The 27282-nt window shown below is 45.2% G+C and overlaps 1 protein-coding gene across 2 annotated transcripts in view; it reads right to left on the reverse strand.

Annotated features, from left to right (window-relative positions):
* ECEL1 (endothelin converting enzyme like 1) overlaps positions 1-27282 on the reverse strand; it is an 86585-nt gene that overhangs the window by 4090 nt on the left and 55213 nt on the right. The window contains exons 8-14 of one of the 2 annotated variants that reach the window (XM_054982216.1): positions 25006-25080; positions 23113-23210; positions 19941-19999; positions 17388-17439; positions 15810-15877; positions 12144-12268; positions 4241-4306 (exon numbers count right to left, since the gene is read on the reverse strand). In XM_054982216.1, the coding sequence (XP_054838191.1) occupies positions 4241-4306; positions 12144-12268; positions 15810-15877; positions 17388-17439; positions 19941-19999; positions 23113-23210; positions 25006-25080 (543 nt within the window). Of the gene's footprint in view, positions 1-4240; positions 4307-12143; positions 12269-15809; positions 15878-17387; positions 17440-19940; positions 20000-23106; positions 23211-25005; positions 25081-27282 lie in introns of both variants that reach the window. The other variant, XM_054982215.1, reaches the window with a different exon arrangement.

Below are 27282 nucleotides of genomic sequence, written 5' to 3' on the forward strand. Positions count from 1 at the left end.
CCAGTCTGTGTTAAACTGTCCTGAGTCCAGATTTCTCAGTTTTCTTGTCATCTTATCCATTTCTGCCATATACAGCAATTTGTAAATCCAATCTTCAATAGTTGGCACTTCTTGTACTTTCCATTTTTGCGCGTACAAAAGTCTAGCTGCTGCCGTCATGTAAAATATCAACGTCCTATGATGGGCTGGAATTCCCTCCATTCCCAAGTTTAGTAGCAGGAGTTCTGGGTTCTTATTTACTTGAAATTGTAAAATCTCACTCATTTCTCTTATTATTTCCCCCCAGTACTGCCTAGCTACCTCACACGTCCACCACATATGGTAGAGGGAGCCCTCGTGCTTCCTGCATTTCCAGCATTTATTAGAAGTGTTCAAATTCCCTAGCGCAATCTTCTTTGGTGTCATGTACCAACGATAGATCATTTTGTAAATGTTCTCTTTAATGCTAGTGCATGTCGTTGTCTTCATTGTAGTCTTCCACAAGTATTCCCATGCCTCCATTGTTATTTCTTTGTTGAAGTTTATAGCCCATTTCACCATTTGTGCTTTGACTATCTCATCCTCAGTATACCATTTCAACAGTACTTGGTATACCTTGGATATTCTTTTCTTGTCCTCTTTAAAAAGGGTCTGCTCTAGTTCCGAATTCTCTGTTCGTATACCTCCCTTTACAGAGTCCGAGTTATATAAATCTCTAATCTGTCTATACTGGAACCAATCGTAATAAGGTAGTAGTTCCTCCTGAGTCCTTATTCTGAGTTTAGATGCTTCAATTCTAGTTATTTCTTTATAAGTTAAACATTGTTGCTCATTATCAACAGCTCTCGGATCTATCACCTCATATGGAACTACCCACAAAGGGGTTCCTTCTTGTAAATAGATTCTGTACTTCTTCCAGATTGTATATAAACTTCTCCGTATATAATGATGCAGGAACATCGAGTTCACCTTTACTTTATCATGCCATAGGTATGCGTGCCATCCGAATATTTTTTTGTATCCCTCTAGGGCTAATAATTTCTTGTTCTTTAACGTCATCCACTCTTTCAACCACACTAGGCAGATTGCGTCATGGTAAAGTCTTAGATTGGGCAGTTGCATTCCGCCTCTTTCTTTTGCGTCTTGTAGAACTTTCATTTTCACTCGAGGCTTCTTGCCTGCCCATACAAAATCTGATATTTTCCTCTGCCATTTTTCGAATTGCTTAGAGTCTCTGATGATTGGTATTGTCTGTAGCAAAAACATTACTCTTGGTAACACATTCATCTTAACTGCTGCAATCCTTCCCAACCATGACAAATTCAGCCTGTTCCATTTAATCAAATCTCTCTCTATCTGAGTCCATAATTTTTCGTAGTTATTTTTAAATAAGTCTATATTCTTAGCAGTCAGTTCGATTCCCAAATATTTCACCTTGCTTGTTACTTCACAATCCGTTATTTCCATTAACAATTGTTGTTTCTGCTTAGTCATGTTTTTACATAATATCTTTGACTTCTTTTTATTAATATAAAAACCTGCCAAATCTCCGAACTCCTTAATCTTATCTATCACTTTTGGCATGTTCTCCAATGGGTCCTCTACAATTAACATTATATCATCCGCAAATGCTCTGACCTTGTATGAATAGTCCTTTATTTTTATTCCTCGAATTTCTTCATCTTGTCGTATTTGTATCATCAGGATCTCCAATACCAAAATGAACAACAGTGGAGACAACGGGCAACCTTGTCTTGTTCCTTTACTTATAGTCAATTTCTTAGTCGCTTCATCATTCACCACAATTGCTGCAGTCTGGTCTCTGTAAATTTCCTTAATTGCTCTAATGAATCTTTCTCCCAATTGTAGCTTTTCCATAGTGGCAAACATAAAGTCCCAGTTTAAATTGTCAAACGCCTTTTCAGCATCAACAAAGAAGAAACCAACCTCTTTATCACAACGCTTATCATAATATTCAATAGCATTAATCACTGTCCTTAAATTGTCTCTGATTTGTCTGTCTGGCAAAAAGCCTGCTTGTTCCTCCTCGATAACTTCCGAAAGCCACCCCTTCAGTCTCTCCGCCAGTATCTTCGCAAAGATTTTATAGTCGTTGTTAAGTAACGATATAGGTCTATAGTTTTTCACATTAGTCAAGTCTTGGCCCTCTTTGGGGATCAATGATATATTCGCTTCACTCCAGGTATCTGGAATCCTTTGATCCCTTAAAACTCCATTGATCACCTCTTTTAGGAATGGTGCCAGTTCATTGGCCATTGTCTTATAAAATTTAGCCGTAAGTCCATCTGGCCCTGGCGCCTTTCCTAGATTTGCAGATTGTATTGCCTTACTTAATTCCTCATCCGTTACTTCACTGTTCAATTTATTTCTCCAAACTTCTGAGATTACTGGAAGTTTCATTTTCTCCAAATATGATGCTATTGATTCTTTATTTACCTCTTTCTTATTGTACAGCTTAGCGTAGAATTTGTAAAAGGCTCTACTAATGGTAGTCTGTTCCAAATACGTTTTATTGTCTTCACAAATTTTATTTATTATTTTCTTTTCCCTTCTCTTCTTCAATTGCCATGCCAGATACTTCCCAGGTTTATTTGCACCTTCAAACGCTTTCTGATTCAGTCTTTTAAGGTTCCACTCCAATTCTTTATTACTCATTGCTGTTAACTGTTCTTGAAGTATTTTAATTTCCTGATATAATTTCTTTTTCCCTGGTCTCTTTTTTAACTGTATTTCTTTGGCTTTTATTTTCTCCTCGATCTCTTGTCTTTTCTCCTTTCTTTTTTCTTGCTCTACCATTTAAGTCCATTAGTATGCCCCTTATAACCGCCTTATAAGCATCCCAAACTTTATCAGTTGGTACTTCTTTATTCACGTTGTATTGTATGAAGAACTTTGTCTCTCTTCTCAGCATCTCCATATTCTCTCCTTCCTGTAGCAAGTCCTCATTTATTCTCCATGCTTTCCTTTTTCTCCTTTTCCCTAATTTCCACATAATTGGATTGTGATCTGAGCCTACCATCGGCATTATTTCTACCTCCTTAGTCCATAACGCTAAGTCTTTTGAGGCCCAGATCATATCAATTCTTGATAATGTAGAGTGCCTTGCAGAATAAAAAGTAAACTGTCTGCTTTTAGGATATTCTCTTCTCCATACATCTTCTAGAGTCTCCTGTTGTATCAACTCAAAAAAGAGCTTTGGTAATAGTCCTCTTTTCTTTTGTGCCGTTATTGTCTTTTTATCTAATTCCAAGTTTGTCACTCCATTGAAGTCTCCAGCAAGAATTATCTGGTCATATGAAAGATCGTCTAGTTGCTGTAGCTAGTTGCTTTTAACACCATTCCTTGAAGAACTATACATCTTGGTGAATGAAAAACATGTCTGTGATATGGCGATACACATTTAAGACTGTGCCTTTTGTAAAACGATTAACTCTTTTATTTTTGTATGGGTTAATTGTTTAATACTAGCACTTGAATGATATAGGGCATAGGAATTGTAAATGGTTTCTATAAAATAGGAAGAGGCATTCACATTGTCTGTATGGTTCTAAAATGAATGCATGTTGATAATTCCTTGAGGGCAGAAATTCTATACAAGGTCTTGTAGTAACATTGTGATATTGACTTGATATATATCACCTTAAAATTCATATAAAAATGATTCCAATATAATTTTTACTGTTGGTTTATATAATTTTGCTTAGTAAGTTTTGACGAGATAATTCTTTTGGATAGTCTATTCTCGCAATACTCTCGTCGTTTGCAACTCCTTAGTTGAACACAGGGCTTTTTTTTTCCGGGAAAAGAGGTGGTGGAACTCAGTGGGTTGCCCTTGGAGAAAATGGTCACATGGCTGGTGGTCCTGCCCCCTGATCTCCAGATGGAGGGGAGTTTAGGGCAATCTAAACTCCCCTCTGTCTGGAGATCAGGGGGCAGGGCCACCAGCCATGTGACCATTTTCAAGTGGTTCCGGAACTCCGTTCCACCGCGTTCCCGCTGAAAAAAAGCCCTGGTTGAACAGAAGCAACAACCACAAGACTGGTTGGAATTGCATGAGCCCGGCGTTTCTTCTCTACATGGACGGAGTGAATTGGATAGAGAGCTTTGACTGAGTGCCCAAGGTTTCTTTGGTCCCCCAAATGGATGCATCCCAATTTAATTGGCTTGCAAGTTGGTGGGCACACTGGGCTTCATAGCTGGGGTTTGGGAACCGCTCTGCCAGTCAAGGAAAGGTACGTACGTAGTAGGCGAGTTTCAGCCCTCCCATGTCGGCAATGTTCTCTCCCAGTGTGTGCTTTCCGTTCACCTGCAGGAAGAAGAGTGAAATCAGGATTCGAGCAACTTTGGTCCCTACCACCACTAGCCCCTTCTCCAAATATTTGGGAAGTTTTATTTTTTATACATTGTCCTGCTACATGATTTAGGTCCCTTGTAGCCCACCGGACAACTGCCCTGCACACATCAGAACAGCAGGTAATTCTGTAGATTCTCTCTCCCTCCCTCTCCCTCCCTCTCTCTCTGTTCCTTTTAGCCAGGAAGGGGCATAGACCCCCTCCATTTCTTCTGGGCCTTTAACACTTCTGTGACTGGCAGAATTTTACAATTGGCAGTTTTCTTTCCTTAGCCTGGAGACAAAGAAGGGGAGCAATAATAATAATATTTTATTTATATACCACCCTTCAGGACAACTTAATGCCCACTCAGAGCGGTTTACAAAGTATGTCATTATTATCCCCACAACAAACACCCTGTGAGGCGGGTGGGGCTGAGAGAGCTCTGAGAGAGCTGTGACTGACCCAAGGTCTCCCAGCTGACTTCAAGCGGAGGAGCGGGGAATCAAACCCGGTTCTCCAGATTAGAATCCCGTGCTCTTAACCACTACACCAAACTGGCATCCTACATTTTCACCTATCCTACAACTGCTAAAGGGAAAGGAGCCCTGCCTGAAATAAAAGAGGCAACCAAGATTCTGGTGCATTGACACTCTGAGATGGCTCGGGTTAGTGCCTAAGAGAATGAGCTGCGAGCTAGAAGGTCTCCAGTTCAAATCTCATCTCTAAATAAACACAGTATGTCTTTTGCAGAGAAGCTCGGTGTGTGCCGACAAGAAGGGTAAGATGTCAGTTTTGTGCCCATCAACGGGGCAGGCGAGCCCCACTTTTCACAGCCTGGAGGACACAGGAACGGCCTTACTGGATTAGATCCGAGGAGGTGTCGCTTTTCCAACATGCCACCTCCGATTCTTGCATGCCTCAGGCCATCTCCCGAGGGCGTGAAGCGAATCGTCTTCTCCTGGTTTGTGAACCAGATTCATACCTCTTTTTTGTGGTTTTAAAAATTATTTATTTGCCTCGGGGATGCCACATCTTCGTCCCCAATGGGGACCCAAAGGGACTTGCTTCATTCTCCTCTCCTCCATTTTATCCTCCCAACGACCCTGTGAGGTAGGTTCGACTGAGAATGACTGGCTCATGGTCACCAGTGAGCTTCCATGGAGGACGGGGGATTGGAACCTGGGACTCTAAGATCCTACTGTGACACTCTAATCACTGGACCACACTAGCTTTCCTCCAGCTCCTACATTGTGTTCCTTCCTCCCTCTCTGCCCCGAAGCAGTAGAACAGAGCAAGAGTCCAGTCGCACCTCTAAGACTAACAAAATTTGTGGTAGGGTATGAGCTTTCGTGAGTCACAGCTCACTTCTTCAGCTCCAACCCGACCACAAATGTTGTTAGTCTTCTAGGTGCTACTGGACTCTTGCTCTTTTCTACAGACTAACAAGGCTACCCATCTTGATCTCTCTCTGCTCCAAGTAAGGAATGCGCCTCCTCTTGTCCCAGTGCTGCCATCAGCCATGCCCAAACCTGCATTGCTGCACAGACTGGTCTTGAAACAGGGTTGCTAACCTCCAGGTGATCCTAACTAGAAAACAAATACACCGTGATTATCTAACTACAATAACTGAGTCCCAAGGGGAAGGCAATGGCCGTTCCTACAACAAAAGCACTTACGTTTAGCAAGACTTTGGCATGACTTACCTTGGACTTTCCTGCAATTAATAACTGTATACTTGGAGCACTGTGCACTTTAAGAAAGGTATACTGTACTAGAGCACTGTGCACTTTAAGAAAGGTATACTGTACTAGAGCACTGTGCACTTTAAGAAAGGTATACTGTACTAGAGCACTGTGCACTTTAAGAAAGGTATACTGTACTAGAGCACTGTGCACTTTAAGAAAGGTATACTGTACTAGAGCACTGTGCACTTTAAGAAAGGTATACTGTACTAGAGCACTGTGCACTTTAAGAAAGGTATACTGTACTAGAGCACTGTGCACTTTAAGAAAGGTATACTGTACTAGAGCACTGTGCACTTTAAGAAAGGTATACTGTACTAGAGCACTGTGCACTTTAAGAAAGGTATACTGTACTAGAGCACTGTGCACTTTAAGAAAGGTATACTGTACTAGAGCACTGTGCACTTTAAGAAAGGTATACTGTACTAGAGCACTGTGCACTTTAAGAAAGGTATACTGTACTAGAGCACTGTACACTTTAAGAAAGGTATACTGTACTAGAGCACTGTGCACTTTAAGAAAGGTATACTGTACTAGAGCACTGTACACTTTAAGAAAGGTATACTGTACTAGAGCACTGTGCACTTTAAGAAAGGTATACTGTACTAGAGCACTGTACACTTTAAGAAAGGTATACTGTACTAGAGCACTGTGCACTTTAAGAAAGGTATACTGTACTAGAGCACTGTGCACTTTAAGAAATGTATGCTGATAACATTAATTTTTGATGTACCACCTGTTTACGTGACTGTTAAGATTCTTTGATGGTACATTTGGTACTTGCTTGATGTTTGATGATTTTTGATGGTATATATTTCAAATATTGAATTATATGTTTATAATGTGGTGTAGTGTTTAAGAGCATGGGACTTTAATCTGGAGAGCCGGGTTTGATTCCCCACTTCACTTGAAGCTAGCTAGGTGACCTTGGGTCAGTTGCAGCTTCTCGGAGCTCTCTCAGCCCCACCCTCCTCACAAGGTGTTTTGTTGTGGGGATAATAATGGCATATTTTGTAAACTGGTCTGAGTGGGTGTTAATTCATCCTGAAGGGTGGTATATAGACCTGTTGTTGTTGTTGTTGTTATATGTGACTGATTTAGGACTCGGTGTAATTAGATAATCACGGTGTAATTTGTTTTCTAGTTAAGATTATTTTCCATGATTCTCCTTAGTACTTGCAACCTCCAGGTGATGTCTGGAGACCTCTTGGAATTATAACTAATAACTGATCTCCAGGCCACAGAGATCAATTCCCCTGGAGAAAATGGCTGCTTTGAAGGGTGGAATCTATGGCATTATACCCTGCTGAGGTCCCTTCCCTCCCCAACTCCACCCTCCCCAGACTTTACCCTCAAAGTCTCCAGGAATTTCCCAACCTGCAGCTGGCAACCCTAATTTGAAACCAAAAGGGATGCAGGCCCGGGAATAAGGGATTGCCGCTCATCTTCCATGCTGCTGATGGCTGTGAGCCAACCTCCAGCAAAACCCTCTTCTTTGTGCTTTCCCGAGCAGCCACTTTGGCCGGGAACCAGCCTCGCCTCTTTGCCTTTGTTTTCTACCCCATCAGCCAATCTGCAGGCAATCTGAATCTCAGAAGAAATTATGCAGAGCAAGCCCATGTGCCTTTAACTGCCTCATTCTGAGCCCAGAAAAGGGGAGATTGGCACCCAGACGCTCAGCATCTTGCCTGGGAAGTTAGCACCGTTCATTCCAATGACACTCATTGGCAGGTGCTCGTGAATTGCTGCAATTATGGGCAGCAGTCAGAAATGCGCTTTAGGAAGTCGTCCCACTGAACACTTAGGAACGGTTGGCGAATCTCGGAATTAAGATTTTGCTAGATCTAAGTGCTGCCGTGCCGGTGGATATCTTGGTCTTTCTTTCTCCTCCATATAACACTGCAATTCTGTTATAATTGCTAGTGTTGTTTGTTTTTTTTTTAAATCTCGGCTCCGTAGCTTTAACAGGACCCTGACAAAACAGCAATTTAGCAGCCTCACTTTTTTTCACCGTCTCCCTCCATGCCGGGAAAAGCTTTTCTGGCAGCCGTTCTGAGTCCAGCTGCTATTAAAGGGGGGGGGGGTGGAAGTGATGATCCTTTCAAGATCGGGCAGTGATGGATGGGAGAGGGCATCAGGGGTCGGCTTGATTGGGTACCTGCCAAAGCCCATTTAAGGCCCTGCCCTGACTGCAGGTGTAACCCCTATGAGGTAATGGGTTTAGCCCAGTAGGAAGCTAGAGCCAGGCTGCTGAGCAGGAGGCTGGTTGCTGGGGAGCTTAATTATCATTTATACGCTCTTATCACCTTGAATAAGGTAATCACATTCTGTATGCGATCAATATGACTTAAGGTGGTGTTTGTGTATTGTGTTCGGTTGGTGTTACCGGGGTTGTATTATTTTTGCAGGGCTGTAATTCCCCAAGAAGAGGGCAGAAGCCTGGGCTACGGTTGCTTTGAATGAGTGGAAAAGGACTCACCGCTTTGTGAAATGTTGAACAGTTTTACTTTTGCAAAGACATGGTTGGTTTAAAGTTTCTGTACGGTTGCACTTATGAGTTTAGTTAAAAAATTAGTTGTATTGTACTAATTGTTAAAAGGCTTTTTAAAATGTTTCTTTCTTAGCTTAAATTTGGGGGAAAGTTGCTTCCTAAGCCCCATGGAACCCATACAAGGAGAAGTGGCACAGGCAGTGGGCTGATCTCCTGTTCCCCGAAGGGAGATGGGTTTCGAGGTAGAAGGGGAGAGACTCCACCTCCTCCAGGGACCCCTCCCACTTGGCCCAGAGGCTCCAGTAACATTGCCGTCATCTGGGCTGAAGGAATGCAACAAAGTTCTGTCCATGCAGTTGGGGTGGGAGCGGGACAAGTGAGGGGGTGAAAGCAAAGGCTAGGGAAATGGTGGCCACTGTGAGAGGAGGGAGCTACGGTTAAGGGACCCAGGATACCCTGTGGCCAATGGCCCTTTAAAAACCTGTGCCCAGTGGTACCCACTGTGGGGATCCCCCGCTCCAACCCTCCATCCCCTGCCCAGCTTACCTGGCTGGCGGGGGGAAAGGCGGGGGAATGCGCCACCCGGGGCTTGCTCCCGGGCAGTGTGGCATACTCCCGCGCTCTGCAGTGGGCCGGTTTGGGCCCCAAATGGGCCTTATTCAGCCCCAAACATGCCAAAATTGGCCCGCTGTGGAGCGTGGGAGCACTCCGAGTGGCGACATGAGGCCTGCTCAATGATGTCACTTCCTGGAAGTGATGTCATCATGCAGCCAGGGAGTGACAACTAAAAAGGTGAGTGTCAGATCTCTCACCTGGAGGGTAAGGGGACTTCGCAACCCTAACTGTAAGAAGCAGGGGTTTGTCTGTGGGGAAGGCTATCATCACTATGTGCGGTTGCCAACAGCCCGCCCAAAAAAGTCCTGCCCCTTTAATGGGATGCTATTTACCAGATAACATTATTTACCTCCAGGCTGTGAAAACTTTGGCTACGCATTTTCACACATTAAGCCTCCATCAAAGTGACATTTTCCCCTCCATGGTGTTGGCAACTCGACTACTGGCTCAGGGCTTGCAAATCCCAGCAGCATTGGTCCGGCTATTGGTGGGCACGGAATGCCAGACTGGATCGGTCCTAGGCCTGATTTGGCACACCACTTTTCCCCTTCTGATCCCTAGCTCCTAGCCCACGTCAAGCAGCCAGTCTTTGCATCTCAGGCAAGACTCGCAGGACTTTGTTCTGCCTCCGAAGGCCGCCCAGCTCACCGAGAACGTCCTGGCAGGTTCTAGGGAAAGGAAGGGGCATTGTGCCAGGCCGGGCATTGGCTCGTAGTCCAAGGGCTGCCGGAGTTTCAGCGGGCCAAAGTACAGGGCCAAGTCTTCGGGAGATGAGTTTAATTTTCCATGCTCGGATTAAACTATAACTCGTTGGGGTGACATTCCGTAGCCACTCCAGGAAGCTGCAGGTGACATTGGCAGGGTGGGATGGTCCATCCCCCAGGAGGAGGCGGCCCTGGGTGTGTGGGGGTTATGTGCTGTCAAGTCACCTCCAACCTATGGCAACTCTATGAAGGAAAGACCTCCAAAACATCCTAGCATTAACAGACTTGCTCAGATCCTGCAAACTGGAGGACGTGGCTACTTTTATTGAGTCAAGCCATCTTGTTTTAGGTCTTCCTCTCTTCCTACTGCCTTCCACTTTTCCTAGCATTATTGACTTTTCCAGAGAATCTTGTCTTCTCATGATGTGACCAAAGTACGATAGCCTCAGTTTTGTCATTTTAGCTTCTAGGGAGAATTCAGGCTTGATTTGGTCTGGTAACCACTTATTTGTCTTTTTGGCTGTCTACGGTATCCACAAAACTCTCCTCCAGCACCACATTTCAAATGAATCAATTTTCTCCTTGTCAGCTTTCCAAACTATGGTATTCCCCTTTACTATGTATGGGTGCAGGATAGGGCCCGGCAAATTCTAGTTTAGCCAGATGTCTACGTAATGAAGACCAATCAAAGCATTCTTTTTTGTGGAAAAATACTTGAAGTTGATAACTGAATTGTCAAGTGTGTTCCCTTTGCTTAGACAATATCTATGCTATAGACTAATTCCTCTGAAATACATGAAACCCACTCAAGATAACCTGTAAGGCTATTAGTCTTAAGATGCTCCATAAATTCTGAGGGTCCTTCCCATTCCATAGAGAAAATGCAAGAGGAGTCTATCTCTTCTTGGCGTGTAGATTCAAAAATCAGGACAAGATGACCTGCTGACGATGCTCACTGTTACAGAATTGCCTACATTTCTCTTTTCTTCATTGATTTCTGTTTTCTTATCTGGCCCCTACGTTTTTGTTTTAAACTCTCTCTGCTCTTTGATTCCTTCTTATCTATTTGCCTTCTTTGCAAATAGCTTTTCTCTCTCTTTGCCTTGCTTTACTTTGCTGACTGGCTGTACCTCAAGTTGCCTATACTGTTCTGTATCTCTGCCCTTTCTCTCTCTGCCCCTTGTTCTTTGGAACCCGCTGCCCCTTGGCCACTCCACCCCTCTCCCCACTTGCAACTGTTTGAAAATATGTATCTTTCTGGGCTTTTAATCTCTCCCTTTCCTTCTCTGTTTGTGTTTTTCCTCCCTTCCTTATCATAATTTCATTATCAAGAGAGGCAGCGTTGTATAATGGTTAGTGTGTTGGAGTAGGATCTCAGAGACCCGGCTTCGAATCTCCACTCTGCCATGGAAGCTTGCTGGGTGAACTTGGGCCAGACACATTCTCAGCCTAACCTCCCTCACAGGGTTGTTGTTGTGAGGATAAAATAGAGAGAAGAATGAGGTCAGCTGCTTTGGCTCCCCATTGGAGAGAAAGGCGGGGTATAAATGAAGCACATAAATAAACAATAACCTTGTCTTCTAAACTGAGATCGAGATTTATTCATTTTTAATTTAGATCTAAACTAGCACCTATTTCTTTAAATGTATCATTATTAATATTCTTTATTGTTAATGGCATAGGAACCCTGCCAGAAAGGAATAATAGTATGGTGACTAACATCTAGAGAATTCAGAAATTCCCACATTCTTGCACAAGGGACAGAATGAAGGAATTCTTGCTCGTTTGTTTGAATTCAGTTTAATAACCTAGTTCAATACCTGGCTTCTTTGAATACTTCCTCAAGGGTGTAGCTGCGTATAGCAGATGAGAGCTACAATAAATGTGTTCCTCAGAATAAATGTGGTCCATCTGTAAATTTTGAGTTGAATGACCTTCAAGGATTCTCAACAGCCTCAAATATGGGTCAAAGAGCCTGCCGCAGTATGCAGAATCGGAGAAATTCAAATTCAGTGCCGTATTGAAACAAACCAGTTGCAGTTTCATGACAAGTTCTAAAGGGTGTACATGCCGGGAGCTTAAATCTCATAAAAGTGGCGAATTTCAAGTCCCCATACAAAATTTCACCTTCAAAATGTGGAGGACGCAATTGGAAACTGCGGATTTTTATCAATTTATTGCCAGTCCACGGCAGCCTCTTTGAGGAAGAGCCCTCCCCCTGCTGGCGGAGTGCACACATTGCACCACCCTGGCTCACCCCCTGGTTGTAGACCGTGAAGTTGTTGTACAGGTTGACGATGCACTCGGCCTTCCTCAGAAACTTGCTGTAGGAGGTGTCGGTCCACCAGTGCATCAGGTTGCCATGGCGATCGTATTGGCCTCCTGCAGGACAGTCAAGGTGGGATGGAAAGTGGCCTTGCGGTCAGTTGTAGGAACCTAAGAGGTGCCCCTAGTCCGACCTAGCCTGCATCCATTTGTATAGAACAGCCAGCTAGTTGCCCCGGAGGGCCAAAAACATGGCACAGAGGCCAAGCCACCCACCGATGTTTCCTCCTAGCTTGAGCTGCCATCCTTCTTCATACACAAGGAGCTCTGACTCTCGAAAGCTTATACACTAAAAATCTTGTTGGTCTCTAAGGTGCCTCTGGACTCAAATCTTGCTGTTCTACTGCAAACCAACACGGCTACCCACCTAAACGATCCTCCAGGCAGGGCTTAGAGGGGTTTCGGAATTACAACCGATCTCCAGGCTACAGGGATCAGTTCCCCTGGAGAAAATGGCAGCTTTGGAGGAGAGACTGTATGAAATCTCATCCTTACTGAGCTCCCTCCCGTCCCCAAACTCCGCCCTCCCCAGGATCCACCTCCAAATCTCCAGGAATTTCCCAAGCCAGAGTTGGCAACCCTGCTCCTGGCACTGTTTTTCAGAGGTTTGCTACCCTGGACATTCAGGCAGAATGGCTAGTAGCCACAGGTAGACCTCTTCTCCTAGTCATACTGGACTTGCGGCTAGGACCCAGGAGTCCTGATTGCAGCTTCCCTTCTCCTCCCATTTTCTTCTTAGGGCCAGCTTAGAGGGGGCAGCTCTATTCCCCCTGCTGGCACCCAGGAGCCAAAGAGGCCTATTCCTACCCTTGGGGGTTTGAATTCTTACTGGACCTTGACTGATGCAGGTGGGTCTTGCAGTAGAAGAGCAAGATTCTAATCTAGTAGCTACTGGACTCGAATCTTGGACCCCAGTTGTAGTTGCTGCTATTCTACTATCTGCCTGGGTTTGGCAGAGTGCCCATTTTTTCTAGCAAACATGGAGCCCGGGGGTGGTGGGGGGGCAGATCTGAGGTGACAGGATTTACCCTCCCAGTCCCCAAAATGTCCCGTATCTGATTTAAAGGGATATCTATCTGAGCTAAGCTACAAGTGACACCAGACGTGTTTTTTTAAACATTTGGGGAACTAATTTTACCCGGGAATTGTAGTTTTAAAAGACAGATCAGCATGAGATCACTGGGGGAGAGGAACTTTGCAATTGTTTTCTTGCAATCTCAATGGACAGATGAACTACCAGCTCTTCCCCTCCCCTGCAAAGTTCCTCTTCCCCAGCAATCCCGAGAGGCTCTGTCTTTGAAAACTGTCTTTGAAAACTACAGTTCCCAGGTTAGTAGTTTATGTCTCCATTGAGATCGCAAGAAAACAATTGCAAACTTCCTCTCCCCCAGCGATCCCGCATGGATCTGTCTTTGAAACTGTCTTCCAAAACTACAGTTCTTGGGTAAAACTGCGTCCCTGACAAGTTTAAAAACATGTGTCTGGCTTCACTTATAGCATAGCTCTCTGTCTAGCACTTCTTTACCCCACCCTTCCTCCAAAGAACTATATAGCAGCCCCCTCCACTTTACCTTCATGATAACCCGTGTGAGGATTTGAACGCAGACCTTCTCTGCCAAATTGCAGCATTCTAGCCACGATACTGCTACATTGTGAGACACCAAGAACTTATGGACATAATGAATTTGCAGGGGAGTAGGGGATGAGGCAGGAGTGGGAAAGATTTATTTAGGTCATTTCTTGCCTGGATTTGTACCTGTTACTCTCTCGAGCCATTTAATTGTTTATAACAATAGTTGCGCAGATAAACTCACACGCTGTCCCCTGCTTCCCTCTGTCTCCTGTCTTAAGAGTGCACTAGGGAGCCAACGTGCCCGCTGGTGGTGGGCAATCTCCTGGTGGTTTAACTGCTTGCCTGCTGGTCGCTGGCAACCGGAGGATGGTTTTGGGCCACCCGGAGATTGGCCACCACCGGCAGGCACCCCGCGACCACGTCCGGTGCATGTGCTCCCAGCAGACATGCTGATGCCACAAAAGACTGCTAGCGATTTGTTGGGCTACTCGTGAGGAGATACATCTTTGCACTAATGGGATGAGCGCAAGATTTTTAACCGTCTCCAGCCTTTTGCACTCAGCACTTTGGAATGTATTTGGATTCGGACTGGGCTATTTAGCTATTGAACGGACATTGTGATATGCTTTTGTTATGTACCAAAGACTTCTTTATGAGATGGAATTCTAGATCTTTCGATTGCTGCTATTAATGAGTGATTCCGCACACGTTGGATAATGCACTTCCAATCCTCTTTATAGATCATTTGGAACGGATTTTTTGTGTGCGGAACAAAAAATCCACCTCAAACGATTGATAAAGTGCATTGAAAGTGCATTATCCAATGTGTGCGGAATCACTGAGTATCAGAATACGATTGTAGTTTATTCATGGTTTTTTTTTTAATTTTTTTATTGGATTAGATGTCATTAAATTGTACATTACAATCAGTTTCCTTTAATTTTTCCAATTCTAACCCCCTCCCTTTCCCCCCTTTTGTTGACTTCCAACAGTTTTCCAACCCCTTGTCCCTTTTCCCTTACTCATTTTAAATTTATTCTATCTGTCAAACGTAAACTTTCACTTTCTTCTAAGCTTATCTATATAACACAGTGCTCCTTCTGTCTTCCTACTTACTTTAACAACTAAATAATACATAACTAAATAATACATTCTTGGCATATTTTCTTTTGATAATAATCATTTAGCTAATTTTGGTACTCTATACTCTATCTTATAATCTCGTCTTCAATATGGGACAAACAATTTATCCCTCATTTAGCATAATTTTAGATACTTCTATAAACAGTACATTCAATATAAGTCAACCAATTTAACTTATACTCTATATATTACTTTTTCTACATATCTTATCTTCATACTGTTTTAATTATATAATTATATTATTCTTTCATTATGCAACTATCCACCAAAAATAGTCAACCAATTTGACCCATATATACCTCCAAACCAATTCAATCAATTTAATACATGATCTATACATTAATATATATTTTCCCACCTTACTTAAATTCCTTCATTACAATTATAAAATTATAGTTTATTCATGGTTTGAATGTGTATATATAAGTAGTGAATTGTATGAATTCAGTGTGCTATGATTATTGACTGTGTTTGAATTGTGTATTTACAACAATGTATTTATTCATAGCACTTTGTACTTTTTCACGATTGAGCACTTTGGTAAATATTGTTACAAATTCTTTTGCTAGGGGAGTCTGTTGACCTGTAGCTTTTGTACTCTTCCCCATAAGCCTCTTACTAGTAGCCATTTCCAGAACTGATATCATTATACAAGCGCTGGGAGCACACATGCACACGAAACCAAGCACACAGAAGGCACAAGGGAGGTGCTGGGTCTCCCCCCCCCCCGCCACCCGCTACAAGGGTAAGGGGACCTAGCAACTCTGGGGTGCACCCGCATTTCTTCACTATCTTATGGGAGTAGGATCCAAGGCCCCCTTTCCTGACAGCCCTTGATGCCATGAGGATGTGTGGGGCGACATGTGAGGAAGAATGACTCACCCCAGTCGTCATATCCGTGGGTCAGTTCATGTCCAATGATCGTGCCTATCCCACCATAATTCAGAGACCTGGGGGTGGGAGATAAACATCATGGGGGGTGAGAACAGGGTGCAGCCAGACCCTCTGCTGGAAATTAGCAGAGTTAATGAAAGGTTGTGCATTGGAATGAATGAGAACAGATACAGACTCCAGTGTAGCTCTGTAAGAATACTTTACTAAAGGATAAAAAATAGGGTTCCATTGGAGAAAAAGAATAAATTGCTAAACTGACTACCTCTTGCTAGAAAAGCAACTGAGAGAGACTAAGAAAGCAAGTGAGGCAAAGAGCAATAAAACTTCAGTATATAGCATCACTTAATTGCACCCCCCCCCCCAATAAACAGGTTGCCCAATAGAAAACTCTAATTCTACTTCATTAAGACGACTGATTCCTCTTTCCTTGGTGGGAATCCTTATTCGAAGCCTAAGTGGTTACATGCAAATAAGTTTACTAACTAAGTTACACAAATGGTTTAACTCTTTCATGACTGAAATGGAAACATAAATAAAAAAACTTTATTTATTTATTTATATCCCGCCTTTCTCGCTGAGACTCAAGGTGGATTTCATAGTGTGAGATTAGTACAATCAGTGGCAAGGGCAAGGGCAGGCATTTCCATACAATGTTAAGAACATTTCCATAAACAATGTCATCGGATAAATGAATACAAGTCTAACAAAGACATAGTATTAGCAAGGATCCAGTATGGGGTTGAGGAATTGCTGAAACAGAACATAATCTAGGTGAAATCTATGGTTCCTAACTCATTAGCGAAACATCTGGGACCCCTTTCCTACTATACTGCCCTCTTAGCTGAGAAAAAGGCCTTTTTGGATAGTTTACAAAGATACAGTATTAGCAAGGATCCAGTAACATAATCAATTCTAGGACTTACATTGAACAACATAAAGCACAGGTAGTATGTGGGAGTACATATTTAAAGCAACAGATAACTTGCTAAATCTCAACCCCTTCCCCCATACAGCCAGGTGGTGCTGGCCGTGAAAGGTGGCAGCGCTAGAGACGTGTTATTGTTCCCCCTCCCCACCATAATCTTTATTCTGAAAAGGAAGGCCAAATCTCTTTTGGACCAAAGCGCACCCAGCCTCTGCCATGGGAAGTGCTCTTTTGTGGTCTCCTCACCCCAGACAGGGCAACATCAGGCCAAACCCCGTAGCACCTGGCAGGAGGAGGGGGGCAGGCCATCAGAATGGTCCAGGAGAAAGACCAGCCCCTTTGCAGGGGTAGCCGAAATTGGACACGGCAGGCAACAACGATGCTGGATGCAGGTGCCTGTGCGGGAAGTGATGAGACTAGCCAGCTCTGAGCCGAGCAGCCCCTCCAGAGATTTCCAGCCAGTGGGGCACGGATTGATCCTGGCTGCCGGCCGCGTTCCAGTCTAGTGGCCTGCTGGGAACTTTCCTAGTATGTCAAAAGGTCTGTCCATGCCCTCAGAGAGAACAGGTGTGCTGCACCTAAAAACCTCGGATCCATCAAATTTCCCTTCCAGTTCCCCATGATGGGTTGACAGCACTTACTGTGGGAATTCTGGATCATAGAGGGTGGGCTGCAGGATCCCAGCGGGGAACACTGTTGGAAAATGAGAGAAGTTATGAATCATAGAATCATAGGGTTAGAAGGGACCTATGGGGTCAGCTAGACCAACCCCCTGCACAGTGCAGGAAATTCACAACTACCTCCCCTCCCACACACACCCTGTGACCCCTGCTCCGTGCCCAGAAGCTGGCAAAACACCGTCAGGATCCCCAGCCAAACTGGCCTGGGGAAAATCGCTTCCTGACCCCAAGGTAGCGATCGGTATTACCCTGAGCACGTAAGAAGGGGCCACAAGAACTAAGCACTGATGCAACCCTTCCTGCCCTCCCTCTCATGGAAGAATAAAGACTCTCAGCCAATACAAGATGGCTCTGGAAGGCATTTTCAATTTATTTTATTTTACTTCTTCTATACTCTGTCTTTCTCCCCTACGGGGACCCAAAGCAGCTGATCTCATTCCCCTCTCCTCCAGTTTATCCTCAAAACAACAACCCTGCGAGGCAGGTTAGGCCGAGAGTGTGACCGGCCCAAGGTCACCCAGCGAGCTTGACAGAGCAGGGATTCGAACCTGGGTTTCCCAAATCCTAGTCCGACGCTTTAACCACTACGCCAGATTCATTTCGGAAACAAGGGACGCTGCAGCAGGCACAACCGGACTTCTGCGGCATGTTACTGAAGCAAGAGTCAGTGCCCCCAGTTCATCCTCAGGGCTGTTGAATTACTGCCTAATTCAACACCTTTGGTTTCATAAAGCTGGACCCTTGGGACGGAGATGACGGCAGTAAATTCTAGGAGCCAACCAAGGCATGTAATTTTCCATATAGCATTTGCATTAGGTAAAGGAAAAGGCAGTCCACTGACCCATGGGGGGTTGTCGCATCACGACATTTTCTTGGCAGTCTTTTTGTTACGGGGTGCTTTGCCATTGCCTACCCCAGTCATCTACACTTTATCCCCTCGTATGGATGGAAGGCTGAGCCAACCTTGAGCCGGCTACCTGAACCCGGCTTCTGCCAGGATCGAACTCCGGTTGTGAGCAGAGCTTGGGCTGCAGCCACAGAGCCCTGTCTGTCCTCTGTCCCAATAGACTACATAAAAAAAATCCGGGTCTTAGCACTGAGTCAGTAATGACTCGAAGCTTGCACAGGGAACTACCTTTCCCTTTATTTGCATTAGGTCTGAATAGCATGAGGGGAAGTTACACAGAGGGAAAGTGTGCATTCCTCTTAACAAACCCAACAGGGTGCTAGTCCTCATGTATTAAAGAGGTGACTTATGGCTTCTGAAGAAAGCTGTACCTGCTGAAAGATGGGATGCTAGAGAAGGCCTGAAGTGGGTTCCTAGTTCCTGCTGAGGAGCACAACTAAGCTTTTTCAGCAGTACGTTAAATAATATAAATGAGACAAAAAAGATCCAGAGGAGTGAGCCGTGTTAGTCTGTAGTTGCAAAAGAGTAAAGAGTCCCATAGCACCTTTAAGACTAATCGAATTTATTGTCGCATAAGCTTTCGAGAAACACAGCTCTCTTCATCAGATGCATCTGACAAAGAGAGCTGTGGCTCTCGAAAGCTTATGCTACAATAAAGTTGGAGCTACTGGACTCTTTACTATTTTGAGACAAAAAAAGAAACTAGAAACTTGCATATTGGGCACAGACACTTGCCAGGGGGCTGAATTTGACTGACGTTCCCTGTCAGGCATCAGCGATGGCAAACGGGGCTTGGTTGCTGCGTAATATGTCCTACTGACTCTCCCTTCGTCCCCATCTCTTCCCATCTTTAGTGCCTCATGTCTGCCAATATCCTCAAGCGCCGAAGCATGGCCAGCTCAGGGGCGACCAGATTCTATGCTAGCCGGGATAGTGTGCAGTGCGCAACAGGTTGGGGGTGTCATGTATGCCTGCCTGCAGTACATGCCACGTGTATGTTATGTGCAACCTATTAATCCTCTGAAACTATGGAGACTTCTGAGTCCCTTTCAATGCCTGTTGTTTGGAAGTTCAGTGTGTCATCTCTGCTTTGAAGTTAAACACTTTCACTTCTGTAGCCAACGGCCTTGAGGCCAGAAGCAGCTAGTCTGAATTGTGTCTTCCCTGAGAACGGGGATGAGTTCATACCCAACTTGCTATTGTTGTCTATCGTCGTCTAAACTCTGATACTTTTCGTCTCTGGCGTTCACGCCAGAGTTTCAACAGGCTACTAACCTGGGGGCAGGACATTAACCTATAACTAACCAGGCTTTCCCTCAATACGTCACTTCTGCCAATTCTACTGTCTGAGCACTTTGAACCTAATAAAAGTTACTTCAACCAAATCATCTTGTGTGATTGCTGTGGAGAACTTGGGGATTTTACTTGCCAAGGACTGACAGGGGGGGTTACACAACGTGCTGAATCTCTGCCCGCCCTCTGCTGCTTAAACAGAAGGCCTGTTGTGCTAAAAGAGGGAATTTCCAAATTCTGGAGCCCCCACCACCAGCAACTACACAGCCAAGCCCAACAAGAGATGGATCAGGTCAGGTCGCACTTGTCCTTACCCATTTGGTTCTTGTTGGGGAGGTAGTAAGCATTCAGCGCCTGAGGGGGCAGCAGCCACCTGCAAGGAAGGAAAATGCCTTGATCAGCACGGATACCAGCCAAGGGACCCCACCAAATCATGCTTTCCGGAGGCTGCTGCAAGCCCTCCCAAGTGGGGTCAGGATAAAGGTCACACTGGGTCCGGGTCTTCTCTGGCTCTTGAGTGCAGTTCCTTCCCATCTTCTTCCCAAGAAGCCCACTGGTTCTCTATTTTATTATCACAACAACCCTGTGAGGTAGGTGCCTGGCCCGAAGTCACTCAGCAAGCTTCACGGCAAAGGGAGGATTGAACCGGAGTCTCACGGGTCCTGATCCCGCACTGTAACTACTACACCTCATTGGTTCTGTGTCCTCTGGGGACCAAGGTGCATATTGCCCTGGGCTGGTGATCTGAGAGCTAAACTACAAGAGACGAATTACACGAGGACGCTCACGGGAGGGGAGTTGCAATGTTAGCTGGGAAGCAGAGTTTTAAAAGAGACCAGAAGGCTTTGTCAGTTTCCCCTCTCTACAGAGCCAGCAAAGATCCCTCCTCAGAGGGTTTGTTCATTTCCAGTTGGACTCTTGAAGGCTCTGTCAGTTTCACCTCCCCTTCTAGGAGGAAAAGAGGAAATTAACAAACCCTCTGAGGAGCAATCTTTGCTGGCTCTGTAGAGAGGGAAAATTGACAGAGCCTTCTAATCTGCCTTTTAAAACTCAGCTTCCAAGCTAACATTGCGACTCCCTTCATGTGAGCAACCTCGTGTAATTCGCCTCTTGTAGTTTAGCTGAGTCATTCAGCCTCTAGCCTTGAGTGCCTGCTCCCAAACCTTTAAGGGTGAAACCCTAGACATATGGCAGACGATGCATCTGATGAAGAGAGCTGTGGTGCTCGAAAGCTTATGCTACAATAAAGTTGGTTAGTCTTAAAAGTGCTACTGGACTCCTTACTATTTTGAATCTAAAGATCAGCTCTAAAAGCTTGCTTGGGATGGGTTTCTTGCCAAATGATGATCTAATCACCTTTACAGATGTCACCGAAAATAGATGAGGCCTTTTATTTCTCCTGACTCTGCTGGACATTTGTATTGCCCATTTCTCACATCCTTTGGTTGTTCTCCATCAACGCGCCAGCGAAGTTCCATGTGCCCAACCAGAAGGAAAGAAGGTTGGGGGGCACTTATCCCTTACCCTGGCATAAAGCCATCAGGGAAGTGAACCAAACCCCACTACCTTCCCAAAAACTGGCCCCAAATGAGGGCCACACATGGAACACTTCCTTCCTTCAGCCACACTTGGGACAGTAAGGACTGTGGGTTGGGCGGAGGGGGGGTTATTAGTGTTGGCTGTAATAGCATGCTAAGCGCATGGGGAGATTCTGGGGAGACCACCCCTGTGTGGACGGACTCTGCAAGGGGCTCTTCTGGGTTGTGCGATCCTCAGAACTTCTGGTCTGGAAAGTCCATGGGGGGGCTGCCTCTTCACTCCAATAATAATAATAATAATAATATTCGATTTATACACTGCCCTTCAGGACAACTTAACGCCCACTCAGAGTGGTTTACAAAGTGTGTTGTTATTATCCTCACAACAATCACCCTGTGAGGCGGGTGGGGCTGAGAGAGCTCTGAGAGAGCTGTGACTGACCCAAGGTCCCCCAGCTGGCTTCAAGCGGAAGAGTGAGGAATCAAACCTGGCTCTCCAGATTAGAGTCCTGCTGCTCTTAGCCACTACACCAAACTGGCTCTCTAGGGGAAGGAGTTTTAGTGTGCTTGCTCAGACCAAAGACACTCCCACACGTGGGGGCCTTCCTCTAGGGTATTCGCATTGGGGAGGGTTTGGGAATGCCATAGAGTCCACCCTCCAAAGAAACCATTGTCTCCATGGGAAATGATCTCTGTCATTTGGAGATCAGTTTTAATTCTGGGTGATCTCCAGGCCCTGCCTGGAGGTGGGCAACTTATCCTCCATTACCTAGGCAAATGAGAAAGGCAGGTGAGATCACATATCCTTCCATCTGCAGATTTTTTTGCTGCTTCCTGCTTTGATACACTTCTTTGCAGTCTTAACTTCTGTAATCAGCAAAGCAGCTGCTAGTTAAGTCTAATAATAATAATAATAATAATAACTGCTCTTATATATTGCTCTTCTACCACTCAGAGCAGCAAATGAAGTCAGTGTTGTTGTTATTCCCAACAATGCAGCTGGGGAGCTGGGGATGAGAGGAGTGGCTTACACAAAGCCACCTGCTGAGCTCATAGAAGTAGCGGGATTCGAACCAGCAGAGTGCTGATTTGCAGCCCAACCATTACGCCACAGTAGCTTTACCCTCTAGATTCAGCAAATCAAGAGCATTTGGCTTTCCCTTATCTCTTGTATTTTTTATTTTATTTTACGCATTATATTTTTATGAGATTAAAAAAACTGCCTTGCTGACCTTGTCTAGTTCAGTCTAAGCAACGCAGTTTAGGGACAGGAATATCAACCTGGTCAGAAGAACCCAGCAGGATTGTCCCTTGATAGTCTCTTGGGGAGCCCCATGGCTGCGGTTATCACCCACTTATTCCCTTCCTGGCAATGCTGGAGTTCTTCTGGCAACAGTCCTGCCTAGACCTGCACCAGCTAAATCCACGTGCAGCCAGAGGCTAGTTGAATAAGTAGTCAGGTGAGAGTGCTGCTGGTGCAGGAGGGAGTGCTTCATAGTTGACTGTAGCGGTAGTGCAACAGTCACCTGGAGGCTTCTGATTAGCTGGCAGTTAATTTACGGGCTCTTGTGTGAATCAGTCTTCACCTCATATCTTAATTGATGTCAGAGTGGCTGGCTGCCAAGCTATCAAGTTGAAAAGAACCCATGCCTGCTTTATTGTGGCTTTTCTTGGAACATCCTTGTCTCATGCCGAAAGCTGGGATGGTTCAAAATATTTCGAGAGAGAGCATGTTCCCACTGATCTTGTGCAATGCTCCTTCCAGCCACTAGAGTCCGCCAAACCCCAGTTAAAGGAAATGAAGGGGTGGGGGGAAGACCAAAGGAAAGTTACAGGAAGAGTGCGAGATTCAAACTCAGGTCCCTGCAGCAGCTTTCTGAATAAGTAAGGGGCAATACCTACATCACGGCAGATTACAGAGTTGTAACGGCGAGAGACTTACGCTGACTTGTCCACCTCCTGACGGATTTTCTTCACCGAAAGCTTAATGCTGAATTTGATGCTATTAAGGATGTTCTTGAAGTAGGTTTTCTCATGGACTTCAAACTGCAGAAGGGAACAACCGAAATTAGACTCCGGAAACGATCTTTGTCAATGCACTGAACAGAAAGATGGCAAATGGACTTACGTATTGACCTAACTTGATTATTTGATTCTAGCATGTGAGAATCCAAATGACAGTAAAGAAGTTGTGCAACATCTGAGCAAACATGTTGGAATCAAACAGCGATGAAACGTTACTTACTACCTAGGCGTGCAACTAAACAGAGAAGAAGATGGAAGCTTTCTTATGAGGGGGTGGAAAACTTGCTTGGATCGAAGATCTGAGATGATATCCACCCCCTTGCGAAAACATACACATGCATTTGACATATTTATATGCTTTACTCTGAGCTGTTCAGCTCCCGAGGCAACAGAATTAAGCCGTAAAGCAACAATGAAAACATATATGAAAGCTAGTATTGATGATAACAAAATCGAAACAAATATAGCCAGATGACAACTTGGAATAACAAACCAGAAGCAGAACGGGATAATTAAAAGGACCATTAAAACAGTAATAGAAATTGAATGATTTAGAGAAATTGCTAAAGACTGATGGTACACAAGCAGAGCAGAGCTGTGCAAACATTGTAACACAGAAAAGAGAAGCAGATAAAAATGGACAAAAAGCATAAATGGAAATGTCTTTTTCTGGTGCCAAAACCTGAAACTCAGTATGTGGCTGCAGAATGAGGAGTTAGAAAGTTGGCGCGCCACTACAGAGAAACCTTCATGGCCACACACCTTATATCAGAAACTAGCCACATACAGGGCAAAGACTCTTATTTATGACCTCATTTGATGTGCCAGCTATAGGATGCATAAGGCATGTCGCTACAGATAACCTGAGCAAAAGATGCAAGTCGCTGGTTACAGAGGGAGTTGAATTATTACGGCTGCTTGTTTCTATCTGCAGATTCATCAACAGAAGCTTTAGTTGATTAACTCATGGGCCAATTTTAATTAGTGAGTGAAGATTCTGAGCAAATTTTATTTTAATTTTACTTCAGTTAGACTCTGCTTTTCTCCCCAGTTGGAACTCAACATTCTCCCCTCCTGCATTTTACTCTCACAGCAACCCGGTGAGGTAGGCTTGGGTGAAAGTAGGTGACTGGCCCAAGGTCACCCAGCAGGCTTCCATGGCACAGCAGAGATTCAGACCTGGTTCTCCCAGATCCTAGCCTGTCGCTCCAACCACTACATCTCACTGATGCTGGGTAGTTAAGGATAAGTGTGTAGATTTGAGAGGCAGGACTCTAATCTGGAGAGCCAGGTTTGATTCCCCACTCCACTACTTGAAGCCAGCTGGGTGACCTTAGGTCAGTCACAGCTCTCTCAGAGCTCTCTCAGCCCCACAGGGTGATTGTTGTGGGGATAAAATGACATACTTTGTAAACTGCTCTGAGTGGGCGTTAAGTTGTCCTGAAGGGCAATATATAAATCGAATGTTGTTATTATTATTATTGACACTGTTTTGGTTTTGCTGTGTTAGGGAATAAGAAATAAAACATACAAAGCCGCCTCTCTTCCCAGCCCTGTGAAGCAGTTCCTTCTCTGTAAATCACAGTTTTCCTCGCCCTTCCTTCAATACCTCAGGCAGCCATCTAGGTCGCGTGTGCCCATTTTTATTTCCATGTAATTGGTTCGTTAATTAGCAGGTTAATCAGTCGATAGGCAGGTTGATTAATCCATTATTTTTGCGGCTGATTGACAGCCCCACCAATTACTCTTTGCCCTTGCTCATCTCTGGGGAGATATCCCGGGAAAGGGGGGACAGGGAGGACCCACGGAGTCTTGCCTCGTATTCCTTGTCGATAGCTTCTGGGTTGAGCAGAAAATCCGGGTAGCCGATCATCACCATCATATGCTGGAGCTGCAAGAGGAAGAGGGCTCAGATACCCCGTGAGCGCCCCCCCCCACAAAACAACCCTCAGACCTGCTTACTCGGTCACTAACCCTGGGGTAACCCTCCACAGACTTATTCTGGCCCCCCAAGTGTTTATACGTTCAAGGACTGGATTAAAAGGAGTTGTAGGAGAATCACTAGGCAAGGTCTCTGACCTTTGGGAAAACACCCCCCACACATACACAAGCAAGCAACAGCACAGTGCTGCGCAATTTGCGCCCCACTGAGCCAAGTGCAACGAAGCAGCCCTGCATGGTAGCCTATCAAGGGCTTGGGGAAGGCACCTGTTTGCTGCCTGCCTGTGACAGCCAAATCTGGAGGAGGGAAGGGTGTTGCTGAATATGTCACCGGCCACCAGGGCTCATTTCGAGGGGGAACGCGCAGGAACGCAGTTCCGGCAGTTCCCCAAAGAGGTCACATGTCAGGTGGCCCCGCCCACCTGACTCTCGGCCATTTTGGGCCCATTTCAGCCTGGATTGGAGCCGAAATGGCACGGATCGGGCCTCGGATGGGTGGTGGATCACTCTCCCACTCAGCAGCGGCCCGATCCTGACCATTTTGGGCCCCTTTTTGGCCATTTTCAGCCCCCTTTTGCCATTTTGAGCCCAATTTCAGCCCTGAATGGCCAGGATTGGGTCCAAAACAGCCAGCGTAGGTGATGTCAGGGGGTGTGGCATATGCAAATTAGTTATGCTAACGACACACTTCTGGTGATGGCAAGGGGCGTGGCATATGCTAATGAATTATGCTGATGAGTTATGCTGATGAGTTCCTCCAGCTCTTTTTCTCCGAAATGACCCCCGCTGGTCACAATACAGGGGCTCAATTCAGTTTGGCAGGTTGCGAGTTTGCAGGCTCAAAAGAGAAAGATCAGGATTTGAGATTCTACAGCGAAAGAAAGCGACCTGTGAATGACCCAGGAAAGGTAGCAAGAGAATGCAAGTATAGCCATCTGGAGTTCCATGATCAGCATCACCTTGGAACTAGATCCAGAGGAGTGAGCCGTGTTCATCTGTAGTAGCAAAACAGAAAAGAGTCCAGTAGCACCTGTAAGACTGACGAAGAAAGCTGTGGTTCTCGAAAGCTTATGCTACAGTAAAGTGGGTTAGTCTTAAAGGTGCTGCTGGACCCTTTTCTATAACCTTGGAACAAAACTCTCTGAATCTTGATTGTATAAACCATTCTCAGAGGTTGGGGGCCCCAAGGATTGGGGGATGCCGGTGACTTTACTATCATCACATCAGCTGCAGTCTGTCCCTTCGATTTGGGTGCTGCATAACCATATCTGACCCACACTTTGCCTTCTGCAAAATATCCCTTCTTTTTTGGCATCCCATGTAACCTATTTGGCCCAAACCTCACCTTCTGCAAAATGCCCTGTGCTTTTTGGCATCCTTGAAACAACCTATGCTTCCAATTTTAAGCTTCCTTCCTTCCTCCCTCCCTCCCTCCCTCCCTCCCTTCCTTCCAGTGTCCCTTCCCCACTGGCAGACCACCTGATGACACCTGGTTTTTTGGCCACTGTGTGACACAGAGTGTTGGACTGGATGAGCCATTGGCCTGATCCAACATGGCTTCTCTTATGTTCTTATGTTCTTATGTTCCTTCCTTCCTCTAACCCATTTTGTGACCTACAGAGATTTTTAATTCAGCTGACAAAATCCAGTGAAATCTGCCTGTCCCTCCATCAGGCCAGCCGTCACTGGCTAATGGGCTCAGGCTCTGGGAAAGCTGTTAAACAGCTTGAGAGCTAAGTGCCATTACAAGCTACTAAGAGCAGCCAAGTGGGAGGGAGGGACACATTGCTGGAGGCAGAAAGAGTGGGCATCCAACTCAGAGAGCTCAAAAACTGGTGGAGGCGGAGATGTGATTCCCCACCCCCACCCCAAGCTGAGAAATTTGCCTACTCTGGCTTACGCAATGGCTGTAGGACCCTTAATTTGCAGCCAACATGCCTTTTAAGCATAAGTGAACTTTTCAGTCAGTTAAGCCTTCTCTTCAAACCATTTTTCCCGCTCTGCTTCCTATATAGCAATCTCACCACGGGGTGGGGTTGCCACTTGTAGGCTGAGCCTTGCAACCAGCAGAAGGGCTGGGGACAGGAAAAACCATAGAGTTTCCAGTGAGCTACCCTTCATAACTTCAGGGTAGCTCTAGGAATCCCACAAA

The sequence above is a fragment of the Eublepharis macularius genome, chromosome 6 (assembly GCF_028583425.1).
Source record: "Eublepharis macularius isolate TG4126 chromosome 6, MPM_Emac_v1.0, whole genome shotgun sequence".
In the NCBI taxonomy this organism is placed as follows: Eukaryota; Metazoa; Chordata; class Lepidosauria; order Squamata; family Eublepharidae; genus Eublepharis; species Eublepharis macularius.